The sequence below is a fragment of the Limulus polyphemus genome, unplaced genomic scaffold (assembly GCF_000517525.1).
Source record: "Limulus polyphemus unplaced genomic scaffold, Limulus_polyphemus-2.1.2 Scaffold3889, whole genome shotgun sequence".
Taxonomy (NCBI): Eukaryota; Metazoa; Arthropoda; class Merostomata; order Xiphosura; family Limulidae; genus Limulus; species Limulus polyphemus.
The window spans coordinates 6259-29436 of NW_013669499.1; the positions used below are offsets into that span (position 1 = coordinate 6259).

Sequence of the window (23178 nt, forward strand, 5' to 3'; positions counted from 1 at the left end):
TCCAATCTCTTCTGTAAAAAAAAGGAGACATTTTCCCTAAAGATATATCAGACAGGGAATGCATGATCAGGAAGCAAGGTACAGGTGTACATTGTGGAGGAGACTGCTATTCGGAGTCTTAAAGGCATGGCATTTACCAATTAGCAGAGTTTAACTTTTTTTTATAAAGATTCAATGCCCACTGACTCCACCCGCCATGGAGTCCTACAAGGGGACATACTTCAATATCAAACAGGGTTTCGTAAGTACTGTACCCAAACACCAGCATCAGACATGATGTCCACAACATCTGGTACTCAGTTGACCCTAACCCACTGAGACCAACCGATTGATCCTGGGGGGGGGGGGCACCCCAAGGCCACAAGTCTACAGGAATTCAAGGCTAAAGTGGTGTGTTGCAGTGCTACAGACACCACTCAACTACCTCTCCTTCCCTTCACAGGTCACCAAGCATGGCAAACACGTGAGTGGATGTTTAGATCCCAGAAGAAGTAACTGAAAATACAGAACCTTCCCTTCTACACCACATACAGATATCCACGTCGAGGGGTAGGCAGCTGGTATATGACTGAACAGAGTTGTTTAAACATTTGTTTAACAACAAGTAAAAACTTGGAATGGTCTATTTTTTCATCGGAGGTGTGTCTGTGAGCCAGACTAGTTTCCAGTGTCATTGATGAGGACTGGAGTTATCTGAAACTAGTCTGGCCCACAGACACACCCCCGATGAAAGAATAGACTATTCCAAGCTTTTACTTGTTGTTAAACAAATGTTTAAACAACTCTATTCTATCAAATGATGTATTATATTACATTGTTTATAACCAATAGAAAACTAATGTTTTAATATATCAAATGATGTATTATATTACACTGATTTTAGTACAGAGTATTGTCTATTTCACTTTCACTTTAAAAGTTTCTGTCTAGGCATTAGGTATACAAGCATAAGGGAAGCTTTAAAGGTTCTTATGCCATAGTTAGAAAGCCAGATAAATTATGATGGTTACAGAACTTTGTTTGCTTTGTGTTATTCTTCTGTGTTCTTAGGGGCATTATTTAAGTAAATAAAAATTTACTTGTACCATAAGAATAAAAAAGTAGGCTTAAATTTATTCAGCAACTGAAAGCAAAAAACAAGAGATCACAGGTGATATATTTCTTGTTTTTAATATATATATATTTTATATTTATTATAAAATAACTAAAATATAACTGTTACAAACTTGTTAGATTAAGTAAGATAATGAAAAATATAATAAGAAAAATTCTTCACAAGGTATGCTTGCAAGCATCTCACAGGTTACGTATTTAATACAGTAACACAAGCTACACATTCTCTGATTTACAACTTGTGCAGGATTATTAATTAGACATGGGTGAAAGGGCAATAAAACAATAAAATTAGGTTTAAGCTGTAGTTATAGTTTTGTGTTGTATAACTTTGTTGTATAATTGGGTATAACTAGATATGTACTGTTAGGAGTTTTAAACTATTTAACATAAACAAACTGTAGTTTCAAGTTACAATTTGTAGTCATTCTAGATAGAGAAAATGGTAATTTAAATGTATTTGGTGATTTTATGGTAGTTACAAGGTTGTTCAAATTGACATATTGCACGTAGAGTTAGGATAAATAAAATAACAGATAAAATATAGTCTTACAAATAAAAACGTTTAATACTTACTTAGGATATTTTAGAGATTACTCAAATAGAATTTGACAATTTTAAGATGAAAAAATATTTTTTATCTGAAAAATAAAATCACTTTGAATTTCGAGTAGTCAATACTATGACTTCATATATTCATGGACAAATTTTCAGTAGAAATACTTAATTAGAATATCTGATTTTTTTTTGTAACACAAGACTAGTAATGTTTACTGAATTTCATAAAGATACAAAACATATCAAAAATTACAGTATAGACACTCTTATGTTCACTTTAGGGCTACAATATCAGTTCCACATCCATGTCTGTGTCATAAAAGTTGAGCCAGTGTCAATGAACTTAAGTTTTAGGTGATGTATGTACTTACCAGATGTTCTTTCTAGCTCATATTCAAAATCTCTTTGATATTCAGTTTCTGTTTTCACATTCATAACATTATAGTGTGAACTACCCTGATCCTCATCATCACTGTAACTGAACTTTGAAATAACTTCATCTTGTAGCAGATCACCAGGATGTTCCATTTTCACTTGAACAGATATGTTCTAAAATCAAACAATGGTTGAAAGGGTTAATAGAAATAACAACTACTGTTATCATTACATATAGACTCCACAGTTCTTGAACTTAAAACATGATGACATAATTAGAAAACCTATCATATCAAATGTAGTTATGTATGTAAACAGTGCTAAAACTATTTAAATACAACATACTTTATAGACAAACAAAACATCAAAAAAAGAAGCTATGCTACAGGAAACACCTAAGAAACAGACAATAAATTATTCTACAGGAAACAACCAATAACCACGTTATTATTTTGAAATAAATAAAAACCCTGAAGAACAAAGGTCCACCTTTTGAAAGCACTCGGGTTATAGGGTTTTTATTCATTTCTATCAAGACTTCTTGAACCTATGTGTTTTTCTAACACTTTATTCTTTAAACAGACAAGAACTTGTTCTACAGGAAACACCTAATAACAACTTTCTTATTTAAACAAATAAAAAATTATTTTACATGAAATACGCAATAATAATTTTCACATTTACCCAAATTAAAAGTAAAAATATTGAAATTGATATTGTTATGACAGGGGAAGTCACGTGATGCTTGGAGCATGCTCGCTGGAGTTTAGAAGAATCATGACTTATCGAGGAACCTCGCGAATGTACGAGTGTTTGTCAGGCACCCTAGTTTTTAGTATATAAGCCTGCCGAGAAAAACCAGTGTGATTAAAGAGATAGATAATTGAGTCAACCGAACAGCAGGCACCGTAAGTATTGTGGGTGAATCACTGTAACTTAGAGCGTGTGTTATAAAGGTTGTTAAGTTTAAAGTGACTGTGGAAATTCTATGTACTAAAAAGTTGTATCCAGAAAGAATAAACTAGTTTAATTAAGAAGGGACTTGTATCGCTGAAGTTGCTCGGAAAGAATTTTTACTGGAAATTTACAAACGAGCAGATACATAACAATATCATACTGCAGCAAAGCATCAAGGGTATCTGTAGAAAACATTGGGTACTAAAGAATGAGGAAAAAATATATGTATAAAAGTAAATACATACCAAAAATGTCTTGATTTTGTTTACCAAACCAGATTAAAAATACAACAAAACTAGAAAGAATGATAATCAGTATAAAGAAATCAATCTAAATAGTGTCACCATCACTAATGTCAAAGTCAAGCTTTGAGATAAAGTTTGTGTAAAATGGTGCTTTCATTGGTATTCTTATAATTAAAATGAAAGCAGAATATGGGTAATTGTTATATCAGTGTTATAAGTCTTGCCTTAATAACAGGCCTGAAGTCAACACAAATGATGAACAGGGCTGTGACATTACTAGATCAGATAATTTATTGTGGTGTTAGCAAACCTGTTCTCACAATTACCAACATGGCTGGGAATCCAAAAAACTGAACAGCGATGGAAAATGATGAAAAATTGACCAGTTTTTTATAAACACCCTAGAAAAATAAATGAGAACTTATATTAATTCCAGGGCCTTCAAAGAGCTAAGCAAGTAAGTAAAGATCATATAATTAGTGAATTGTTTATCTCCAACATAATCAAGAGCAGGAAAATGACATATAATACAACAGTGTACACAGAATCTGTAAAGGGGATCACACAATTGCTTGCCATAACACATTAAGACAGAGCTAAAGCAGTCATCTGATTTCAAACCATCCACAAAAATAGGAACAGAAGGATAGTTTGAAAGGTGTTCAGAAAATTTAAGTCTGCACTTCCAATGAGGAGTATCTGATTTCTTCAGATGATTTAAAGAAAGGTCACAAGTGGGGTTACAAGTCATGTTTGAACGGGCTGATCAAATTCAACAATATCATCCTGTTGCTGATCCAGTTCAGTCAACTGTTCCTGGATACTGAGACCAAAGATAAGAACAGAGATCATCTATTTACAAAAACCACAGCCTACTAAGGCATGATGGCACAATAACAGATGGGATGGTGTAGTAAGACTGTAGCTCAGAAATATGCTGTAATGAAAGATTCAAATATCTGATATCAAGAGGAAGTCCATAGGACTCAGTGTATAAACTCTGGATCAGAGAAGAGCAGAAAGTCCTGATAAGAAATGCTGCCCATTCAGTAAGATGTGATGACACCAAACAAAATGAATGTAATGTTCAGTTCCACATTTTAAATGAATGAGAGGTTTGGGTATATTTATATTATTTTATTCCATTCTTTTGCTGGTTTTTGTCATGATTTTGAGATATGTATAAAAAGATTGGCATACACACACAGTGTTGAACTGTAAAGAGTGGTTACACCAGAGAGTGTTGAAAACTGTAGGCACATAAGTTCACCCAGAGATGTTAGTAACTGGAGTGTCAAGTGTAGTTCACACATCAATCTGAAACATCTCCTCCAATAGATGGATTTGAAAGGAGGCAAGAAAGGCTGTGATAATCCTGATCTGATGGAAAGCTACATTATAAAGTATTTGTTCCCCAAATATAGTGGAAGAAGATAACTCCTTAGAGAAGGAGGTAAGCCATGGAAAAAACAGGCAATGATAGTGTCCATGAGAGAGGACAGTGTGTGCTGGATAACATAATGTTCTGGGACAACATGAGACCTATTAGCCCAACTTGGCCATCCCACACTCTAAACTAAATTAATAAATAAATTAAAAAAATTAATTTAAATTTAAAAAAAAATCTTAAAGCCAGACCTTATCATTCATATACTTATCAAGCTTGTTCTTAAACTCGCTTAAATTACTGCCTCCACAACATCCAAAGACAACCCAACCAAAGGCCAACCACTCTTTTAGAAAAATAAAACTGTCTTAGTTCCTACCCTGCCAAAATTTATATTTGTGTCCCTTAGTCCTACTATTCTCAATGCTAAGTATGAAAAAAAGATGATACATCAATACTATCAATTTCCTTTACAATCTTAAACACCTCAATCAGATCCCATTTAACATCTTTTTTCAAAAGAAAACAATTCGAGACATTTTAATCTCTCCTCATATGACAACCCATTCATTCCAGGCACCATTCTAGTAACCCTTCTCTGAACCCTTTCCTACAATTCAAGGTAAGGAGACCAAGATTGAACACAATATTCCAAATGTGGCCTAACTAGTGACCTGTACAATGAAATTATAACCTCTTTATATATGTATTTAATATTTCTATCGATACAACCTAAAATCCTATTTGCCTTACCACTAGCAACAGCACACACTGCTTGTACGGCTTTAGAGACTGTTCAACTATTACACCAAGATCCCTTTCTTTCATGACACTGTTAAGGTTATTCCCATCCAAATTATACTTATAATTCAAATTATGGTAACCCTCATGCATTATCTTGCATTTATTATAATTAAAACCCATTTACCTTTATTTGCCTGAATCACTAAATAATGAGCAGCATCCTCTTCACAGTTAGCAACACCCAAGACCTAAATATCATCTCCAAATTTAAGTAATTTATTGACTATTCCTTCATCCATGTCATTGATGTAAATCAAAAAGAGTAAAGGTCCTAAGACTGAGCATTGAGGTACCCCACCTGTGACATTAATCCAGTTTGACTGAACTCCCTTTGTAACAACCCTCTGCTTTCTTCCACCCACCCACTCATCTATCCAATTTACTAACATATTCTCCACACCTATAGATATACTTTTTTATAAGCCATTTATGTGGCACCTAGTCAAATGCTTTCTGAAAATACAGATACACCAAATCTACATCCTTACCCTCATCAATGAATGTCAAGATATGTTAGGCAAGATTTTTCCTTAGTAAAACCATGTTGACTATCCAAAAAAATTATAAAGTTTGTTAAATGACTTTGCAAAGCATCTTTAATCACACTTTCCAAAACTTTTCCCACAACTGATGTAAGACTAATGAGTATGATTACTGGGATATTTTTATCACCTCCATTGAAAAGACGAGTTACATTAGCTAACTTCCAATCCTCTGGTACCTGCCCATTATTCAAAGACTTACAAAAAATAGTAGCAAGTGGCTCACATATTCAATCCTTAACCTCTTTCAACATCCTTGGGGAAATATTATCTGGTCCAGGAGCCTTGTTGTTCTTTAAACTTCAAATTTTTTCTTAGAGCTCAGGATTAATGTAGTCATCTTATTTGATCTTGATTCCATTGTTTCAACTGTTCAAGATGTGGAATACAGCTTAAATCATCATTAGTAAATGTACCCCAGTAGAACAGCACTAAGTCTTTAGACTTACAATGCTCAAATCACGAGTTTGATTCCCCTTGGTGGACACAGCAGATAGCCCAATATGACTTTGCTATAAGAAAACACACACACACAATCTTTAGTAAAAAATGAAGAAAATTTACTAACACAGCCATTTCATAAACATCAACAACAACAAAAAAAAAACTAAACATGACAGGAATTCTGTTTGAAGGAAGAGAAAGTAACGTGATAGCTGCTTGCTCTTCCCAACAGGGGTGTTCAGAAACAATCATTCCCCTTCAACACTCACACATGGGGAAGTTTTTCCAATTTTGGTTAATTTTAATTTCATGTATTTTATTCCTTGCAATCATATTGCAGAAAGCTGTGAAGAAATTCGGAGAAGACACAAGGATATTGCCACTGAAGGATTCCTTGTTCTTCGTGGTTGGTGGTTTCATTCCAGTTGAAGACGTAGTTCAGCAACATGAAGAGACACAGACTATGACCAAATTAACCAGTTCCAGCATGTGTTACTTTTAAAATTTAAAGATTAAAAGACCCAACTTGTGTTAACATTATGGTTTTCAAAAATAAACCATCAAGAGATGCCGGCCCTTTTCAGGGGAGGCCGGGATGCATCCGTGAACAGATGTAAATCTGGCCACGGAGGAGGAAGTGAGACCCACACCGACATGTGGGCTCTGTTCAATCACCAATGGAGATCGTCTATAAGGGATAATACAATGGATATAGAAGTATCCATGGGATCCCAGGCAAGGATCCATTCATTATGAAGAACCCACTGAAGAAACTGCATATGGGCCCTGCCCAGAGGTATGAGAGAGGTCAAGAAGGACCACTTCCTGATAGAATCTAACGAGCTGTAAGTGAGGGAACAGACAGGGCTTTCTGAATGGCCCATTCCATAGAATGGAGCCAGAGAGGAGAAGGTTGGGCCCAACTGAGATGGGTAGTGAAGAAAACACCTAAATGGATAAGGTATTTGGTAGGACAAAGGAAACACTTTATCAACTTGACCAACCATCCCACCGATACAGCTTCGGCCAAGAGCAAAACTCCATGGCATGAATATGTCGAGCAAATGATCAGACCATAAGACAAAAGATGTATGGTGCTGAGGCTAGGCCGAAAGGTAAGGCACAAAAACTGGTACACAATTCCCCCAGTGGACAAACCAAAGATATGAACAGGAATGCTCTGCAACAAGAATGTGTACGTAAGCATTGGAAATTTCCACCTTGGTCATCCAAAGACCTGGAGAAAATGCCCACTGAAGAGAAGGGTATGTCTCCATGGTAAAGTGCGGAGTGTGCACATACTGATTGAGATGGGATAAATCTATGACAGGAAGCCAGTCCCCAGTCTTCTTGGGAACCACAAACAGGAAGGGAGTAAAGCCCATTGAACCTGGTGAGCTGGTTCAAAAACCTGTAGTGTTATGAGGTCCTGAAGTGCCTCTGACAGATGCTGGCATGTCGAGGGATTCCCAGGAGAAGGGAAGGGAATGGGAACACTGGACAATGGAATAAGGGAGAGAAAGGGGATAACAAATCCCTCCAAGATCACCTTGAAAATCCAGGCATTGGCGAGAAAAGATGAATGAAATTCAATAGACAAGCCCCCACTGGGCCCAAACAGACCACATAGTCACTGTTATTGCTGTTGGCAGATCAGGCATTATCGAGTAAATCATCAAACCTTGGCACCGTGGGATGGTGGGACATGGAGAGGTTAGGAAGGGGAAGCTCAGAAGGAAGTGGGGCAAAAGTAGGCGAGAGAGGTAGGCTCATATATCGCTCAATCTCCTAGTGAATGGGTGATGATATACCCCCTGACGGGTCACTCACACCCATGTTTGTGCACTGTGTAATATTGATAGCCTTGAGAACTGATGTAAAGTATGATGTATGTTTAAAAATGTTTAAACTTTTCAACTGTACATTTTAAAATATAATTAACACAGGATTAACTAAAATATACTAGTAAGACCTAAATACAATTTAGTAAGACCTAAATACAATTTATCTGTATTTCTAACTATGACATATTTAGGTAAGAAACAACTGTAAGTGCTACAGTTGATCAAGTAGACAACAATACTACTGTCAGTTCCATGTACTCCGTGACAATAACAGCACACCAATTTCAAAATAACAATTGTTAGATATAGTGTAAAACATTCTCTTTTATATTGACTATAAACATGTGTATGTAATATTACATGTAGGCTATAAAGCTCAAACAAATCTGTTCAAGGTGAGCATGTCACCAGGGGTTGAAAACACTTATTACTTGTTTCAACTGTATTCATCCAGAGAACTTTGAAATGTATGAGTCAATAGTTTAAGTACATGTATTATAGTTTAGACATACTTCTACTCAACTACCATTGTATCTTGAAGATAACAGAGAACCAAAGTAGAGAATCTTTCATAGCTTGTTCATCACGTGACAATACATCTGAAGTTAAGTAGTTTTAAAGGTTTATTTTGAAATAAAGGACTTAAACTTAGATAAAAACCTTTAAATCAAAACATACATTATAATTTAGTTTTATTAACATACATTGATAGTAAAGGTGTTTGATTAAATTTTGGATGTAACACAGTGACTTGCACAGAAAAGTGTTTAAAGGGACAAGCCATCTAAATATACCTAGTCCAAAAAGTATGTAGTAATAACAAATGTGCAAACAAAAGAAAATAACCTAGAAAACACATTAATATTCAATGTTTAACTTATTATTTCTCTAAATTAACCTAGATGACAAATGACACTTAATGAAGTTCCACATTAATGAAAATGGGGATGTGAAGGCACGTAGTTAACAATGACGAAAAAAAGTTACTCAACTAGAACAATGTATGATATATAACTATCTAAACTTATCTATATAACTAACACTATCTAAAGTACTTATCCAGATAACTAACACTCTATCTAAAGTACTTATCCAGATAACTAACACTCTATCTAAAGTACTTATCCAGAAAACTAACACTATCTAAAGTACTTATCCAGATAACTAACACTATCTAAAGTACTTATCCAGAAAACTAACACTATCTAAAGTACTTATCCAGAAAACTAACACTATCTAAAGTACTTATCCAGAAAACTAACACTATCTAAAGTACTTATCCAGAAAATTAACACTATCTAAAGTACTTATCCAGATAACTAAAACTCCATCTAAAGTACTTATACAGATAACTAACACTCTATCTAAAGTACTTATCCAGATAACTAACACTCTATCTAAAGTACTTATCCAGATAACTAACACTCTATCTAAAGTACTTATCCAGAAAACTAACACTATCTAAAGTACTTATCCAGATAACTAACACTATCTAAAGTACTTATCCAGAAAACTAACACTATCTAAAGTACTTATCCAGAAAACTAACACTATCTACAGTACTTATCCAGAAAATTAACACTATCTAAAGTACTTATCCAGATAACCAAAACTCCATCTAAAGTACTTATACAGAAAACTAACAATCTATCTAAAGTATTATCTAGGTAAAGTACTTATTAATAACGAACTAATAAAACTATGAAATATGCCGAGTCTACACAGTATTGTTACGACAGCTAAAGTCACGTAACACTTGTAACACGTCATGTGCTTCTAGAACATTCATGAAACCTCAAGAGGTTACTAGATATTCTACAGATTTACATCGTGTACATTATGGTTGATCTGACAGAGGATTGTACATATTAACATTATAGCCAATTTGACACAATTCTACAGATTTACATCGTGTACATTATGGTTGATCTGACAGAGGATTGTAATATTAACATTATAGCTGATTTGATACAATTCTACAGGTTCACATCGTGTACATTTTGGTTGATTTCACAGAGGCTTGTAATATTAACATTATAGCTGATTTGACACAATTCTACAGGTTCACATCGTGTACATTATGGTTGATCTGACACAATTCTACAGATTTACATTGTGTACATTATGGTTGATTTGATAGAGGATTGTAATATTAACATTATAGCTGATTTGACACAATTCTACAGGTTCACATCGTGTACATTATGATTGATTTGACAGAGGATTGTACATATTAACATTATAGCTGATTTGACACAATTCTACAGATTTACATTGTGTACATTATGGTTGATTTGACAGAGGATTGTACATATTAACATTATAGCTGATTTGACACAATTCTACAGATTTACATTGTGTACATTATGGTTGATTTGACAGAGGATTGTACATATTAACATTATAGCTGATTTGACACAATTCTACAGATTTACATTATGTACATTATGGTTGATTTGACAGAAGATTCTATACATGCACATTATGTACAACATCCCAACCACTAAACTAAACCATATTGTAAAAATAAAATACTTATCATTCACACTGTCAAGCCTTCAATTAAATTCAACCACATTTAAAGCAACCCATTTCAAATTTAAAATACCCTATAAGAAAAAAAGACACCTTCTCTGCTAAAAGTTTGTGAACCTCCTAGTCTTTGAAATCTATCAATTCTCTTAGCAATCTTAAAAAACCTCAATCAGATCCCCATAACTCATTTTTTCATGAGGAAACAATTTCAGAGATGTTAGTGTGTTCTTTAACAATCCTTTGCCCTAAGGAACCATCCTAGTGGTCCTATATTAAACCTTTTCTAATAATTAGCCTTTTAGCCCTCCTCTCAACCATTTCCTATAATTCAATGTCCTTTCTGAGGTAAGAAGCCCAAAACTGACAGCATTCTACAAGTGTCATAATCAGTGACCTTACAATGAAATTATAACATCTTTAGAGTTGTACTCAATATTTCTGGAAAAACAACTTTAAAATCCTCTCTGCTAGCAACAGCACACTGCTTAATAGACTGATCAACTAAAACACAAAGATCCTTTTCTTCAATAATTTTAAGGTTATTTCTATCACAATTATACTCATACTTCAAATTATAATACATCTCATATACATTAAGTAGCATTTATCACAACTAAAACCATCTGCTATTTATTTGCCAATCTCACAAAATAAATCATCCTTTTGTAAAACAGTAGCATCCTCCTCACAATCAGCAATACCTAAAACTTTGATATTTTTGTGTATCTAGTCTTTTGTTAATCTCTGATATAAATTTTTCCCGAGGAACTTCAGCTATACAAGTACTTTCTTAAATAAAACTAGTTTATTCTTTCTCAATACAACTTTGCAATACACAGAATTTCCACAGTCACTTTAACTTAAACACACGCTATAATTCACAACGATTCATGCACTTTACTTACGATCACTACCACTTGCTTGACTCAATTATCTGTCTATATATCTGTCGCTCTGCAATTATTTGCTGGGCTTATATACTAAAATAGAGGATGCCTGGAAAAGACTAGAGTTGCCAGGAAAAGTCATGATCCTTCTAGAAACTCATGACGTGTTACCAGCATCATGTGACTTCAGCTGTCGTAACAATATCTTCAGTTAATTGAAATAATTTACTGTCCTAACACTGATTCTTCAGGTTCCCAACTTGTGACATTAATCTAGATTGACTGAACCCCTTTTATAAACCAACCACCTTTTCAATACAACTTACATCCCATATCTATATAGACATTTGTTTAAAAAATTTTCTCCAAATTACATACACAAATCTTTACCAGTTATCTCATGTACATAAACATGAAACTCTTCTCTTGAAAGAAAGTCAAAATACTGGTAAAACAAGATTTACTCAAATGGAAGCACATTGATTATTCAACAAAGTTTTAAACTTTGGTAAATGACTATGCAAAGTATATTTTATTAAATTCCAAAACATTTCTCACCACTAATAAAAGTAAGACTAATAGGCTTAAATTTTATGGGACAATTTTTATCATCACCCATGACAAGAAGAGTAATGTGACCAATGTCTATATTAGTTACCAGTACAGATCAGATCTTATTTTTAAGAATATCAGATCGCTAAATTTGTTTACCTATGAAAATACACAATACATTCAGGCCTTCATGATGTAGAGAGTTCAATGTATCCTGAAATGAGATCAATCACAGAGAAGTGAAAAGAAATATTGGAAGATGTCAGTTCAGGTCATGTCCTGACATATATATTAACTGCTTCTTAATTTATTTTTACAAAGATCCAAAAAATTTGAATATTTATTGGTTCTCCCACTGACCAAGGTAGGATTATAATATGAAATACATCTGACCTTCTCGCATCTGGCCCAAACAATACAGCCAATTTCTCCTGATCTAGAATTATCGTTGATATGGTAGTCAGTACATGTAATGTGCATGCATTTAATAGTTTAATTTAATATATTAATTAAAATAAAGATAAATTCTGAAATTAAACTTGAAAGACTTTGGTTTTTACTGCAATATTTAATCACATTAAGTACACGATTTTTATTTACGTTGATCCCTATAGGCTACAGTGAGCATCTTTATAATCCAGAGAACCAATGTAAAAAAAATTCCTAAATTTGAATGATGTACAAAGTGAAGAAAGGTTTGTCAGGTATCCCCTTCCCTCCCCTAAAAAAAGTGGGGGGAAATACATTTCAAAACACTTGTGAGAGCAGGCAAAACTGCACAAATAGTCACTTTTTGTGTTTATACCAGCCACACACACCACAAGTATATATACATTAGGGATGTCCAGTCATCTGGAACACACAAAATGCAGATTGTGAGAATTTGTTCCCTATATTGGCTGATTATGGATACATCAGCACCAATCCAGTATTTCACTCAGGTTGCAGGCTTAAGTAACATTAACTAAATTTGAATATTCTGGTTCCATTATACTATTAAAGGGCTTATGAAAAATAGTAGAAATTGGCTCAAATATTAAATACTTAATCTCTTTCAAAACCCTTTTTGAAATATTACCTAGAATGAGAGATTTCTCACTCTTCAAAATTCCCAATTTTTCTTAACATAATGGTTGATCTTACACAGAATTCTACACATTATGTAAAATAATGGTGGACCGAACATTCAATTCTACACATTCATATTATGTAAAATAATGGTTGACTGAACATTCAATTCTACACATTCCCATTACGTAAAATAATGGTTGATTGAACACTCAATTGTACTCATTCCCATTATGTAAAATAATGGTTGATTGAACACTCAATTGTACTCATTCCCATTATGTAATATATGAAAGGAAGAGTAAAGAAAAATTTACGAAGCAAATGTAATCACTTAGTGAACCCATAAGAGACATTACTAACCACCCAATCTATAAGCAGAACCACTCAGACAGATCTGCAACAAACCATGGTAAGCATAACATGGCATCTTTAAATAGAGGAGAATCCATGAACACGACGCTTAGTGGCAAAAAGCCATCTACATGTCTCAGGAAACAGTGTACAACATAATGAAGAAAGATCTCTGCTGGAAAATCAACACAACTCGTGTACATAAGCTGCTTTCCTAACATATCAATTCAACTGTTGCATACCTCAAGCAGTAGAAGAATGAAATGGGTACTTGTGCTATTTTATTCAAAGGCTAATTAACCAATTCACCAGACGCAGTGACTATAAGGTTTGTGTGACTGATCTGCTGAAATTGGTGCTGGTAAATCACCACTCTGATAAACTAGATGGATTATGGAAGGAATGCATGATGGAACATTACAGTAGAGTTATAACCTGTTCATTGACCCTTGATAAAGGCATAAGTTGAAACTTTGGGTACACCTAATTAGTAGAAAGTGTATGGTACGTTGTATTGAAACACCTAATTAGTAGAAAGTGTATGGTACGTTGTATTGAAACACCTAATTAGTAGAAAGTGTACTGTAAGGTGTATTGAAACACCTAATCAGTAGAAAGTGTACGGTACGTTGTATTGAAACACCTAATCAGTAGAAAATGTACAGTGAGATGTATTGAAACATCTAATTAGTAGAAAGTGTAGAGTAAGGTGTATTGAAACACCTAATTAGTAGAAAGTGTACTGTAAGGTGTATTGAAACACCTAATCAGTAGAAAGTGTACGGTACGTTGTATTGAAACACCTAATTAGTAGAAAGTGTATGGTACGTTGTATTGAAACACCTAATTAGTAGAAAGTGTAGAGTAAGGTGTATTGAAACACCTAATTAGTAGAAAGTGTATGGTACGTTGTATTGAAACACCTAATTAGTAGAAAGTGTATGGTATGTTGTATTGAAACACCTAATTAGTAGAAAGTGTACAGTAAGGTGTATTGAAACACCTGTGGACTAGTAATGTTTTATGAAGACTAACATCCAGTACCCACTGAAAATTATTTAAATCCTCAACGTTTTATATTATGGCTATATAAAAAATAAATACTGTATAGAACAGTTAAGCCAGTGTTAAAGAACTGCCGATGTATTTCAAAATAACAACAATGCATTATCAGGTATCATTTGACATGCAGTTATGTTATCAACAATGAAAAAGTAACAGTTATAAATATATTACAAGAATATAATCAATGTGAAGAAAATGTTCAATTAAAACCAAAAACAAAAGATCACTGATGAACATTACAGTTTAACAAACATGTACATGTAAACAGTACCTGTAGATAAAACCTGTCAGGAACTTACTGTTTTCTATATTATATATTAGTAAGTATATATATGGTTGTGTTGGGCTTAGGATTCTTCTACCGTAGGTGTCTGTTACTTGTTGGTGATAAATTCAATGATAAATGAACAACACGTACTTCACTTGTTTTCAAAATAATATATATATAATATTCAGAACAAATTAAACATATGTACGACAAATTATTTACACTATAGAGATCATAGACAAACACTATTTATATATTGTTCTCTTCTTGTCAAAAGTCCACTTAGACCTATTCAATTACTTTAGAATTTCAGTTGACAAGCAAAACCACCTTTTTCTATTTCTATCGCATGAGTCTTCTATGTATAATTCACTTACTCTGCCTTGTTGAGTTACTGAAGTTGTATCCTGAACTTTCGATTCCATTTGCTTTTTCGTATTTAGGCCTATCTCCAATAATCATCTGTTTTTTTGTCAAAGTCCACACAGGCAGGTGCTTTAGAACACCCTTTAATAAGACAAATTATTCTCCTAAAGTGTCATTTAACTGTTAATCTCATTTTAATGTATCAACCATTAGGCTATCCACCCCCACGATGATAACTTTCATTTTCTAACCTCTTCTTTGGCCACATTTCTACTTCCCATTCGCTGGTCTTTCATTTGCTCTGTCTGTTTGTCTGCTGTTTTCCACTCATCTCACACTATTCATAAGTGTATCATTTATCGTCTGCCCTCCTTCTAGAAATTTCTATATCCTTGATGTCAATGTATTGCATGCAACATTCAACAGTCTCAACAACAATGAATTATAGATACAACTTCCAACAATCGTCTGCTTTTAACTCTCTTATTACGAAAAAAACATTAAACAATCATAAAATATTAACGCACAAAATAAATAAATTAATACTACCTACACGAAACAGTCTTTTATATCATGACAAAACCATATATATACATTATTACAAATGAATTAAAGAAGAAGGTGTTAAAACATGTTCCATGCAACACTCTTTTACAATGTCTCTCAGTTCCTCCAATATATTTTTCCTTACAAACCCCACAAGAGATACTGCAAACTACCTCATTTTCCATATATTTTTCAGAAGCCCCAGATTACATCTGATACAGTTGTTCTTGTGATAATGATGGCAAAGATGAAGATCGAGAAATAACTATTAGTGTCAGTGGAGGTAAGTATGTTTAGAAATACATTTTCAGTTTAGGAAAATGATAACGTGTAGCTCTTTTTACAGTAGTAATATTGCTGGTCCAGAAGAATGTAAACATGTTTTATGAAGAGAAACAGCCAGTAACCAGTGAAAATCCTAGATTTTGTTTTACATCATATTGTTTTCAAGTTTACATTCAGAATCAAGGATTAGCCATGGGAAATGGGGTTTCTGTAGCCTTTGCTGTAGTTTCATGCACTTGGTAGAGAACAGTCTCCTACCATCTGGCTACATTTTATTAAAAATATGTATGAGATTTCGATTGATGGTTTGAAAAGTTTAATTCTGTTTCATCAGTTTGGAAATACATTTTCAGTTTATTAATATGATAACTTCCAAAATATGCATACTCTCCCTGCCAATTAAAAGCCAGTGACCGGTAAGGTCAGAGATCACATAGAAAAGCATCTGCAGAGAACAAATGTGTACCATGAGAAGTGGTATCAAAGTGGGGAACACCTTACTACATCCAGAACAGGTATGCTCTTCATCCAGAACTACAGAAGATTGAAAAGGGTGGAATATAATACAAGTATGATGGTCCAGCCCCAACCAAACAGCTGAGGTTAAACAACTCAGGTTGAATTTAAGGGGTCATGATACCCATATCCCACATTGGTGGCCAGGGCAGTTGGGCCACAGATATATACATCTTTGTGATAGGTCCCTACAAGTAACCACCGAATGATGATTTTCAAACCCCCAGATTTATGAAAGCAAGAAAGCAACACCAAAATGGACAATCCTTCTGATCAACCTAAAGAAGTCCAAAAGGCAACATCCCAGATCTGGATTGATGGGATCATATACCATACTCCACCAAAGTCCAGAATTCATCTCATCTGGATTTACAAAATTTGTCTATATTCCTCCACCAAGTGGGCAAGGAGAATTCCAATTACCCATGGAATTAAGGAGAGGATGTGGAATACTGTCCTACCAAGGACCAAAGATGGGACTGCATCACATTCAGATTTACTAAGAGATAGTGGACTCCCTGCATAAACAACAAGACCTAACAGTGTTCATAAAAGGGTCCAAACACCCTTCATTGGATAGCTAAGCATCAAATCTGGACAGGTTTTAGGAGTACACTCCTGTGTAGGTTGGTCCTGCTCCTACCGACATCTGGGAAAAACTTCCAGGGATCCAGGTAGGAGAATCCCAACTTTGCCCTCTTCTCCAAGAACGGAGAAAACTCAACACTCTAAAGATAAATCTTCTGTCTGCCACCCCAGCAACTGGGAACTGGGTGTGGTAAGGACTCCCGAGCTCCACTAGTAGATGTAAGGGGTAAACATATACATTGTGGAGTCCTGAGGAACAAATCTCTGGAGACAGTGTAACAGGTGAACCACATTCCCTACTTTTTAAAAGCAAACTGATTCAGCTGTAAGATCAGCAAGGACTGGCAAAATCCCCTTAAGCTTTACTCATGATAGTTCATGAGTAGCGGTCCATTAGAAATATTGTAATATGATATCAACATCCAGAATTTCGTCCAGAAGGTCTTATGGAATACCTCATCTCAACAGAGACCATTGCAACCAGGAAATGATATAAAGGTTGCTAGTGCAGAATGTAAATAAAAGCATACCCGACTAGGCAACATTCACCACTGAGTTGGATCCAAAATAATCAATACGAACCTTAGAAGAGAAAGGAACAATAACTATAAGTCAGATAACACTTTACTCACCACCCTGTTAAAATCAACACAGCCACAGGGGTAAGATAAAGTCCCTTCGCAGAGAAAACTGCTAAATCATGAAGGTAATGAGATATGAACATGTCGGGAGAAGTCCACTTCCTGGCCTGCAAAATATCTCCCAAGAAGAAGGAAGGAAACAATCAAGAGAATGAATGGAATGAGGAGTGGAATGAGTGGGCCTTGAGACACGAGGAGATGAACATGCAGAAGTACAAGTGGAAGTAGAATAAGGTTGAGCAGCCAAAGACTATAAAGAATACTGCAAATGTGCTGTATCAACTCCAGCTTATAAAAATTTTGGAATTCCAGCAAATAAATAAGGCCAAAGGAAAGGCGCTTCCCGTAAATCTCGAAGGGCAGAAGAAGGTAAGTGAATACCTTCCAAAATACATCATGACTCAATAAGTCCCAACAACAGACCAACCACGACACCAAGGCAAATCCTGAAGAGGATGAATGTGTTATAATAGTGACCAGTAAATGGCCCAGTTTGTCATCAAATTGTTGAGGCGATCAATGATATGCTTCAGACAAAAGTTGAAGAGTATAGAAGTAGTAAGAGTCAAACGAATCCACAATAATTCCGACCTGTTAATAGAGATAACAGGTTCGTACCTGGCACCCCATAGATCTAACAACAGATCTAACCTTTGAGTGTCATTCTGACGATGATACGCCAGATAAACGAGGGGGAAGGCATAGCGACACCCTCACGTAATTGTTGTGCAAACCTCACTGCGTGCACAGCAATTTCGGGAGAAGGAGGAAAAACTAAGTAATCCGCTTGATAATGATTAGAAAACAAAGCAGGGTAGACTCAAAAGCAACTGGTTGCATCTCCAAAACTTCACAAACACGTGTAACTGATTGCAGAAAAATGGGGCAGAAGGAGGCTGATCAGATGAGTCCTCAGGAGAGGAAGCTCTAGTGAAAGAAGCAAGAAACATGGAGTCTAAATTCTACCCAGACTATCCCATTTCAGAATGAAACATCAAATCGGCACCTCTCAGAGAGACCCCCCCACCCAACTGCTGACCACTACTAGATAACAAAAGGGGAATAGACAAAAGCTGAGTAACCTCTGTGCTTGAAACTGTTACACAGGAATTCATATCCAATTTTTTTAATACATTTGTAGGAAAAAAAACAAATTCAATGAAATATATCTCTGAATGACAAAACAAAGAATTCCTGATTACTAGAAAGCAAATACTAAGAAAATGTAACTCACAAAACATTAGTCTGAATGCTCTTGCTTTGTGGAGTAAAAGTGATTTTATTGTCTGCATACAGTGCTTATATACAATACCTGCATAGAGAGTGTTTGAGGGCCGGCATAAAGTTTTGCAAATTAGATAATGCCAAGAGCAGTCGAATGAGGTAAATAAAGACTGGAGCAAGGGAACACAACATTAAATGGCAATGATTGAAAATTAAGAAGTAGCTATTACTGTCAGCGGAGATAAGTATGTCTTGGAATAATTTTATTCAAAACAATTCAGCAAACTTGTAGTGAATTTTTTCAGTTTGAGACTATAAACATGTCATTACTAATTATATACCAAACAAACAAAGTCCAGAAAGGCACAATAACAGCTACATATTATCTTTAATAACACAACTGTTAAAAGTTTAATTACCTCATTTTTCTCTGATTCTCCATCACACTTTTCTTCTTGCTCCTCTTTTGTTACATCAAACTTCAAAATTGTATGTAGAGAACTTTCTTCCAAGGACTCAGCTTTTCCTGGAACTACAAGTACGAATAATGTAGGTTTGTCTATAACAAGATTCAATACAGTTTACTCTTAATCAAGTCACAATCAAACTCCACACAATGTTAAAATACCCATCATCCAAAACTGACAAAACAATGTCAGCAGGTACCCAGGAAGAATTAAAAGGTGTCAAGGACATTGCAATGGGAACACTGACTAAGGAAGTAAAATAATGTGAAAATTAAGTAGTATAGTGTACTCTCATTCTGACTAGAACTCTGAGACATCCACTGAAGGTCAGTTGTCATGTCTGTAACATCTCAAAATGGTGTGCATGACCAGGTGAGAAACCAGTCGATATTCCCTCTTCACCTCCAGAGGGCATCATCAATAATAGAGTACCAACACAAAAGACAGAATAATGTCTATGACAATTGTAAAAGTAAATTGTTCTTATGTAGATAGACCATCTTAAGCAGTCTCATGTTACAAGAGAATATGCAGACTTTGTTTTTCAAGCAGTGTAAGAGATCTTAATTCTTGGGTCTCATTTGAAAACATTACGACTTTTGTAGGTGAGCCTGAAGGTGATCTCTTAACCAGAGATCTTAATTGTCAGTGATTCAACATGGCTTGAAGAAATTATATGAAATATTATAAAAATTGAGATTTGGCAATTGTTAATTTAAGCAGAAAGTTAAAATTTTCATTGCATAATGCTGAACTCATTTTCAACAGCAGCATGATAATACTGTAAAACTCAACACAGATAACTAGTAAAGTACATTCTGAAGACTAGTCTTGATCCTGTGGAAAACATTTATAACAACAAAATAGACAAGACTAGTTCTGATATTACGGAAAACATTTATAACAACAGGGAAGAGTGATTTTCATGATTTGAATCTCTCAGGTTCAATTCCCATGGGCTCAAAACTTGCCCACCCTGTCTTTGTCATCATTATATCACAGTCAACAAATCCTGTGAGAGAACAACCAGTAATATCATGAAGCCATCACGAGAGAAAGGATACAAGTTTTCTTGCATGATTGAAGCACCCATCCTTTCGTAGTTAAATCCAGTTTATGTTTCAATACAGTTCTACAGAAGTCAGTCCTAAGAGATGGAAAGCTGAAGAACTATATTCTGACTTAACAGAAGTGATTGTGTGAAGGTTTACACAAGTATAAACATATTTCTTTCTACTTTCCTTTGTAAATAAAGACTGTTTAATTTCTTTAACAAATGGATCCAGTCTCCTTAATTTCTAATATAAGTTTAAAACTCAGTTTTCAATTATAATAACACTATAAATCTTCTGTTCAAACCTGCTTTTATTAAGTGAAGTTATCTAATATTCACATGGAAATTAATTCACATTATAAAACCACAACCTCTTGTATTACATAAATATGTTCAATATCTGTATTAACAAACACCTGAGTGATAAACTGAAAAGTTGGAAGTGTTGTGAAAAAATGGTCATTTTATAATTCCTGTCCCTTGGAAACGGAAGACAAAAAGAACTTTGGAAACAACTGGGCTTATTTACCAGGTGAATATAGGCAATGTTCCAGTACATTAGCACTGACTTGAAGTGGAAATAATAATAAGAGAACCAAAAGTGACTCAACATTCATGAACCAAACTTGAAGAACAATCATAAACACAAACAGACAATTCACTAATATACTCATAGTTAGTAAAAATATGTTGTTTAATGAGGGCCAACAAAGCATCAATGACATCCAGGTACACTCATATTCAATCCATATATATCGTTCAATCAGGACCAACAAAGCATTGATAAAATCCTTGTTCATCCAATTTGATTAAAATAAATTCGTTTCTGACTATTACTTCATACCACAGTGAAATATATAACAGATCCCTTCTAATTTCATTATTTGATCTAAATATGTTTATCACTGAATAAGCTACATGGAAGGCTGGTATTTGAAGTATGATATAGGTACCCAGGTTTAACCTAATTCACAGGTGATGGTACAGAATAAGATTACATAACTGTCACTGAATCCAGGTTTCTGACATCAAAGACCAAAATAACCAAGAGAATGCTGCCAAATTTTACTTACTGATATAAAATCCTGATAAGAAAATTTCAATTAATGATGGAAAATTCAGTCACACTGATAAATTAAAACAGGTAAAATTCATACTATTATGTTGGGAAGAACACAAAACATAACAATACTAAATATACAGACTTACTACTAGTTATTATGAAAGTTTCATCTTCCTTTTTCAATTTGATATCCAACAAATCATCCTGCTTCTCATCAGGAAAGGGTTCAACCTTCATCTTTAAAACTTCCATGATTACATAGAAGCATCACTTTTATATTCTGTAAAAAAGTTTTCAGTTAGACTACAGAGAAATATGTTAAGAAATAGAAGTCACATCCTTCATAAATCTTACAAAATTAAATAAATAACATTCTCAAAATTCACATTATCTTGATAACTTTCCTATCAAAGTATAAGCTTTATCTTTTTCACACCTTTATATTAAATTTAAATGTGACACAATATGAAATAAAGTGACTTTAATACAATACCAGTAGTAAAACAACAACAAAACCTTTACTAACAGTATGATGCAATTTCAACGGGAAATGACTCGGGGATAGGTTTTTACTTTATGGCCTATATACACCTCATGTATAAAAATACACTAAAAATGTGAAAACTGGGACTACTGAAATACATTTAAACCATTGAGGAGTTAAATTACTGATAGTTTCAGTCTTTTCATAATTACCAATGGATTACTTCTGCTTAGATAATTTCAACAAAATACTATGATCAGGTCCTGATGACATGTTAAGTTGTTTAGTGACAAACTCTTTAAAGCATAAAAGCTTCTTCAATTGTAAGTTCTTGTCCAATATCTAGTCACTTTTTGCCATTTTTGTATATCATTATCAATAGTATTTCCTGATTACACCTCTGTATAATGTTCTTTAAAGTTAAACATATTTTTTCGTCGGAAGAACTAACAAAGTTTCCTTAAATATCACCATTTTTTTCTATATGATTAGCACCTTTTATTTCTTGAAACTGAGAAAAAAAATATGCGTTAAATTTTTCTTTCCATTAAGCTTAATAGAGCTTGTCATTACGATTTTAAAACCCAGTTTTTAGCATATAAAAAATTGGACTTACCGCTTAGCCAATGCAGAGTTCTAACTCTAGAGCAATTGCTTTTAAATTTAATAATGTTTTGAAGCAACACCTCCAGAGAGCGCTTCATTTAAGATACGTTATGAAATCTAGTGAAACGTTTGAAATAATAAATTATTTCAGTTCTAGTGAATCAAAATTAAGGATGTAAATAATTCAATGTTTTGTTGCAAAACATAAATCAAGTTTGTTACGTTTATGGTTATACCAGTTACGTATCTGCTCGTTTGTTAATTTCCAGGATAATTGTTTTTCCCGAGGAACTTCAGCGATACAAGTCCTTTCTTAATTAAAACTAGTTTATTCTTTCTC

The 23178-nt window shown here is 34.2% G+C and overlaps 1 protein-coding gene across 1 annotated transcript in view; it reads right to left on the reverse strand.

The window, feature by feature from the left end:
* LOC106470224 (zinc finger protein 62-like) overlaps nucleotides 1-23178 on the reverse strand; it is a gene marked incomplete at its 3' end in the record, with an annotated part of 67967 nt that overhangs the window by 4891 nt on the left and 39898 nt on the right. Inside the window, exons 7-9 of the mRNA XM_022398822.1 lie at nucleotides 21895-22011; nucleotides 19584-19696; nucleotides 2043-2220 (exon numbers count right to left, since the gene is read on the reverse strand). Of these exons, the coding sequence (XP_022254530.1) occupies nucleotides 2043-2220; nucleotides 19584-19696; nucleotides 21895-22011 (408 nt within the window). The remainder of the gene's footprint in view (nucleotides 1-2042; nucleotides 2221-19583; nucleotides 19697-21894; nucleotides 22012-23178) is intronic.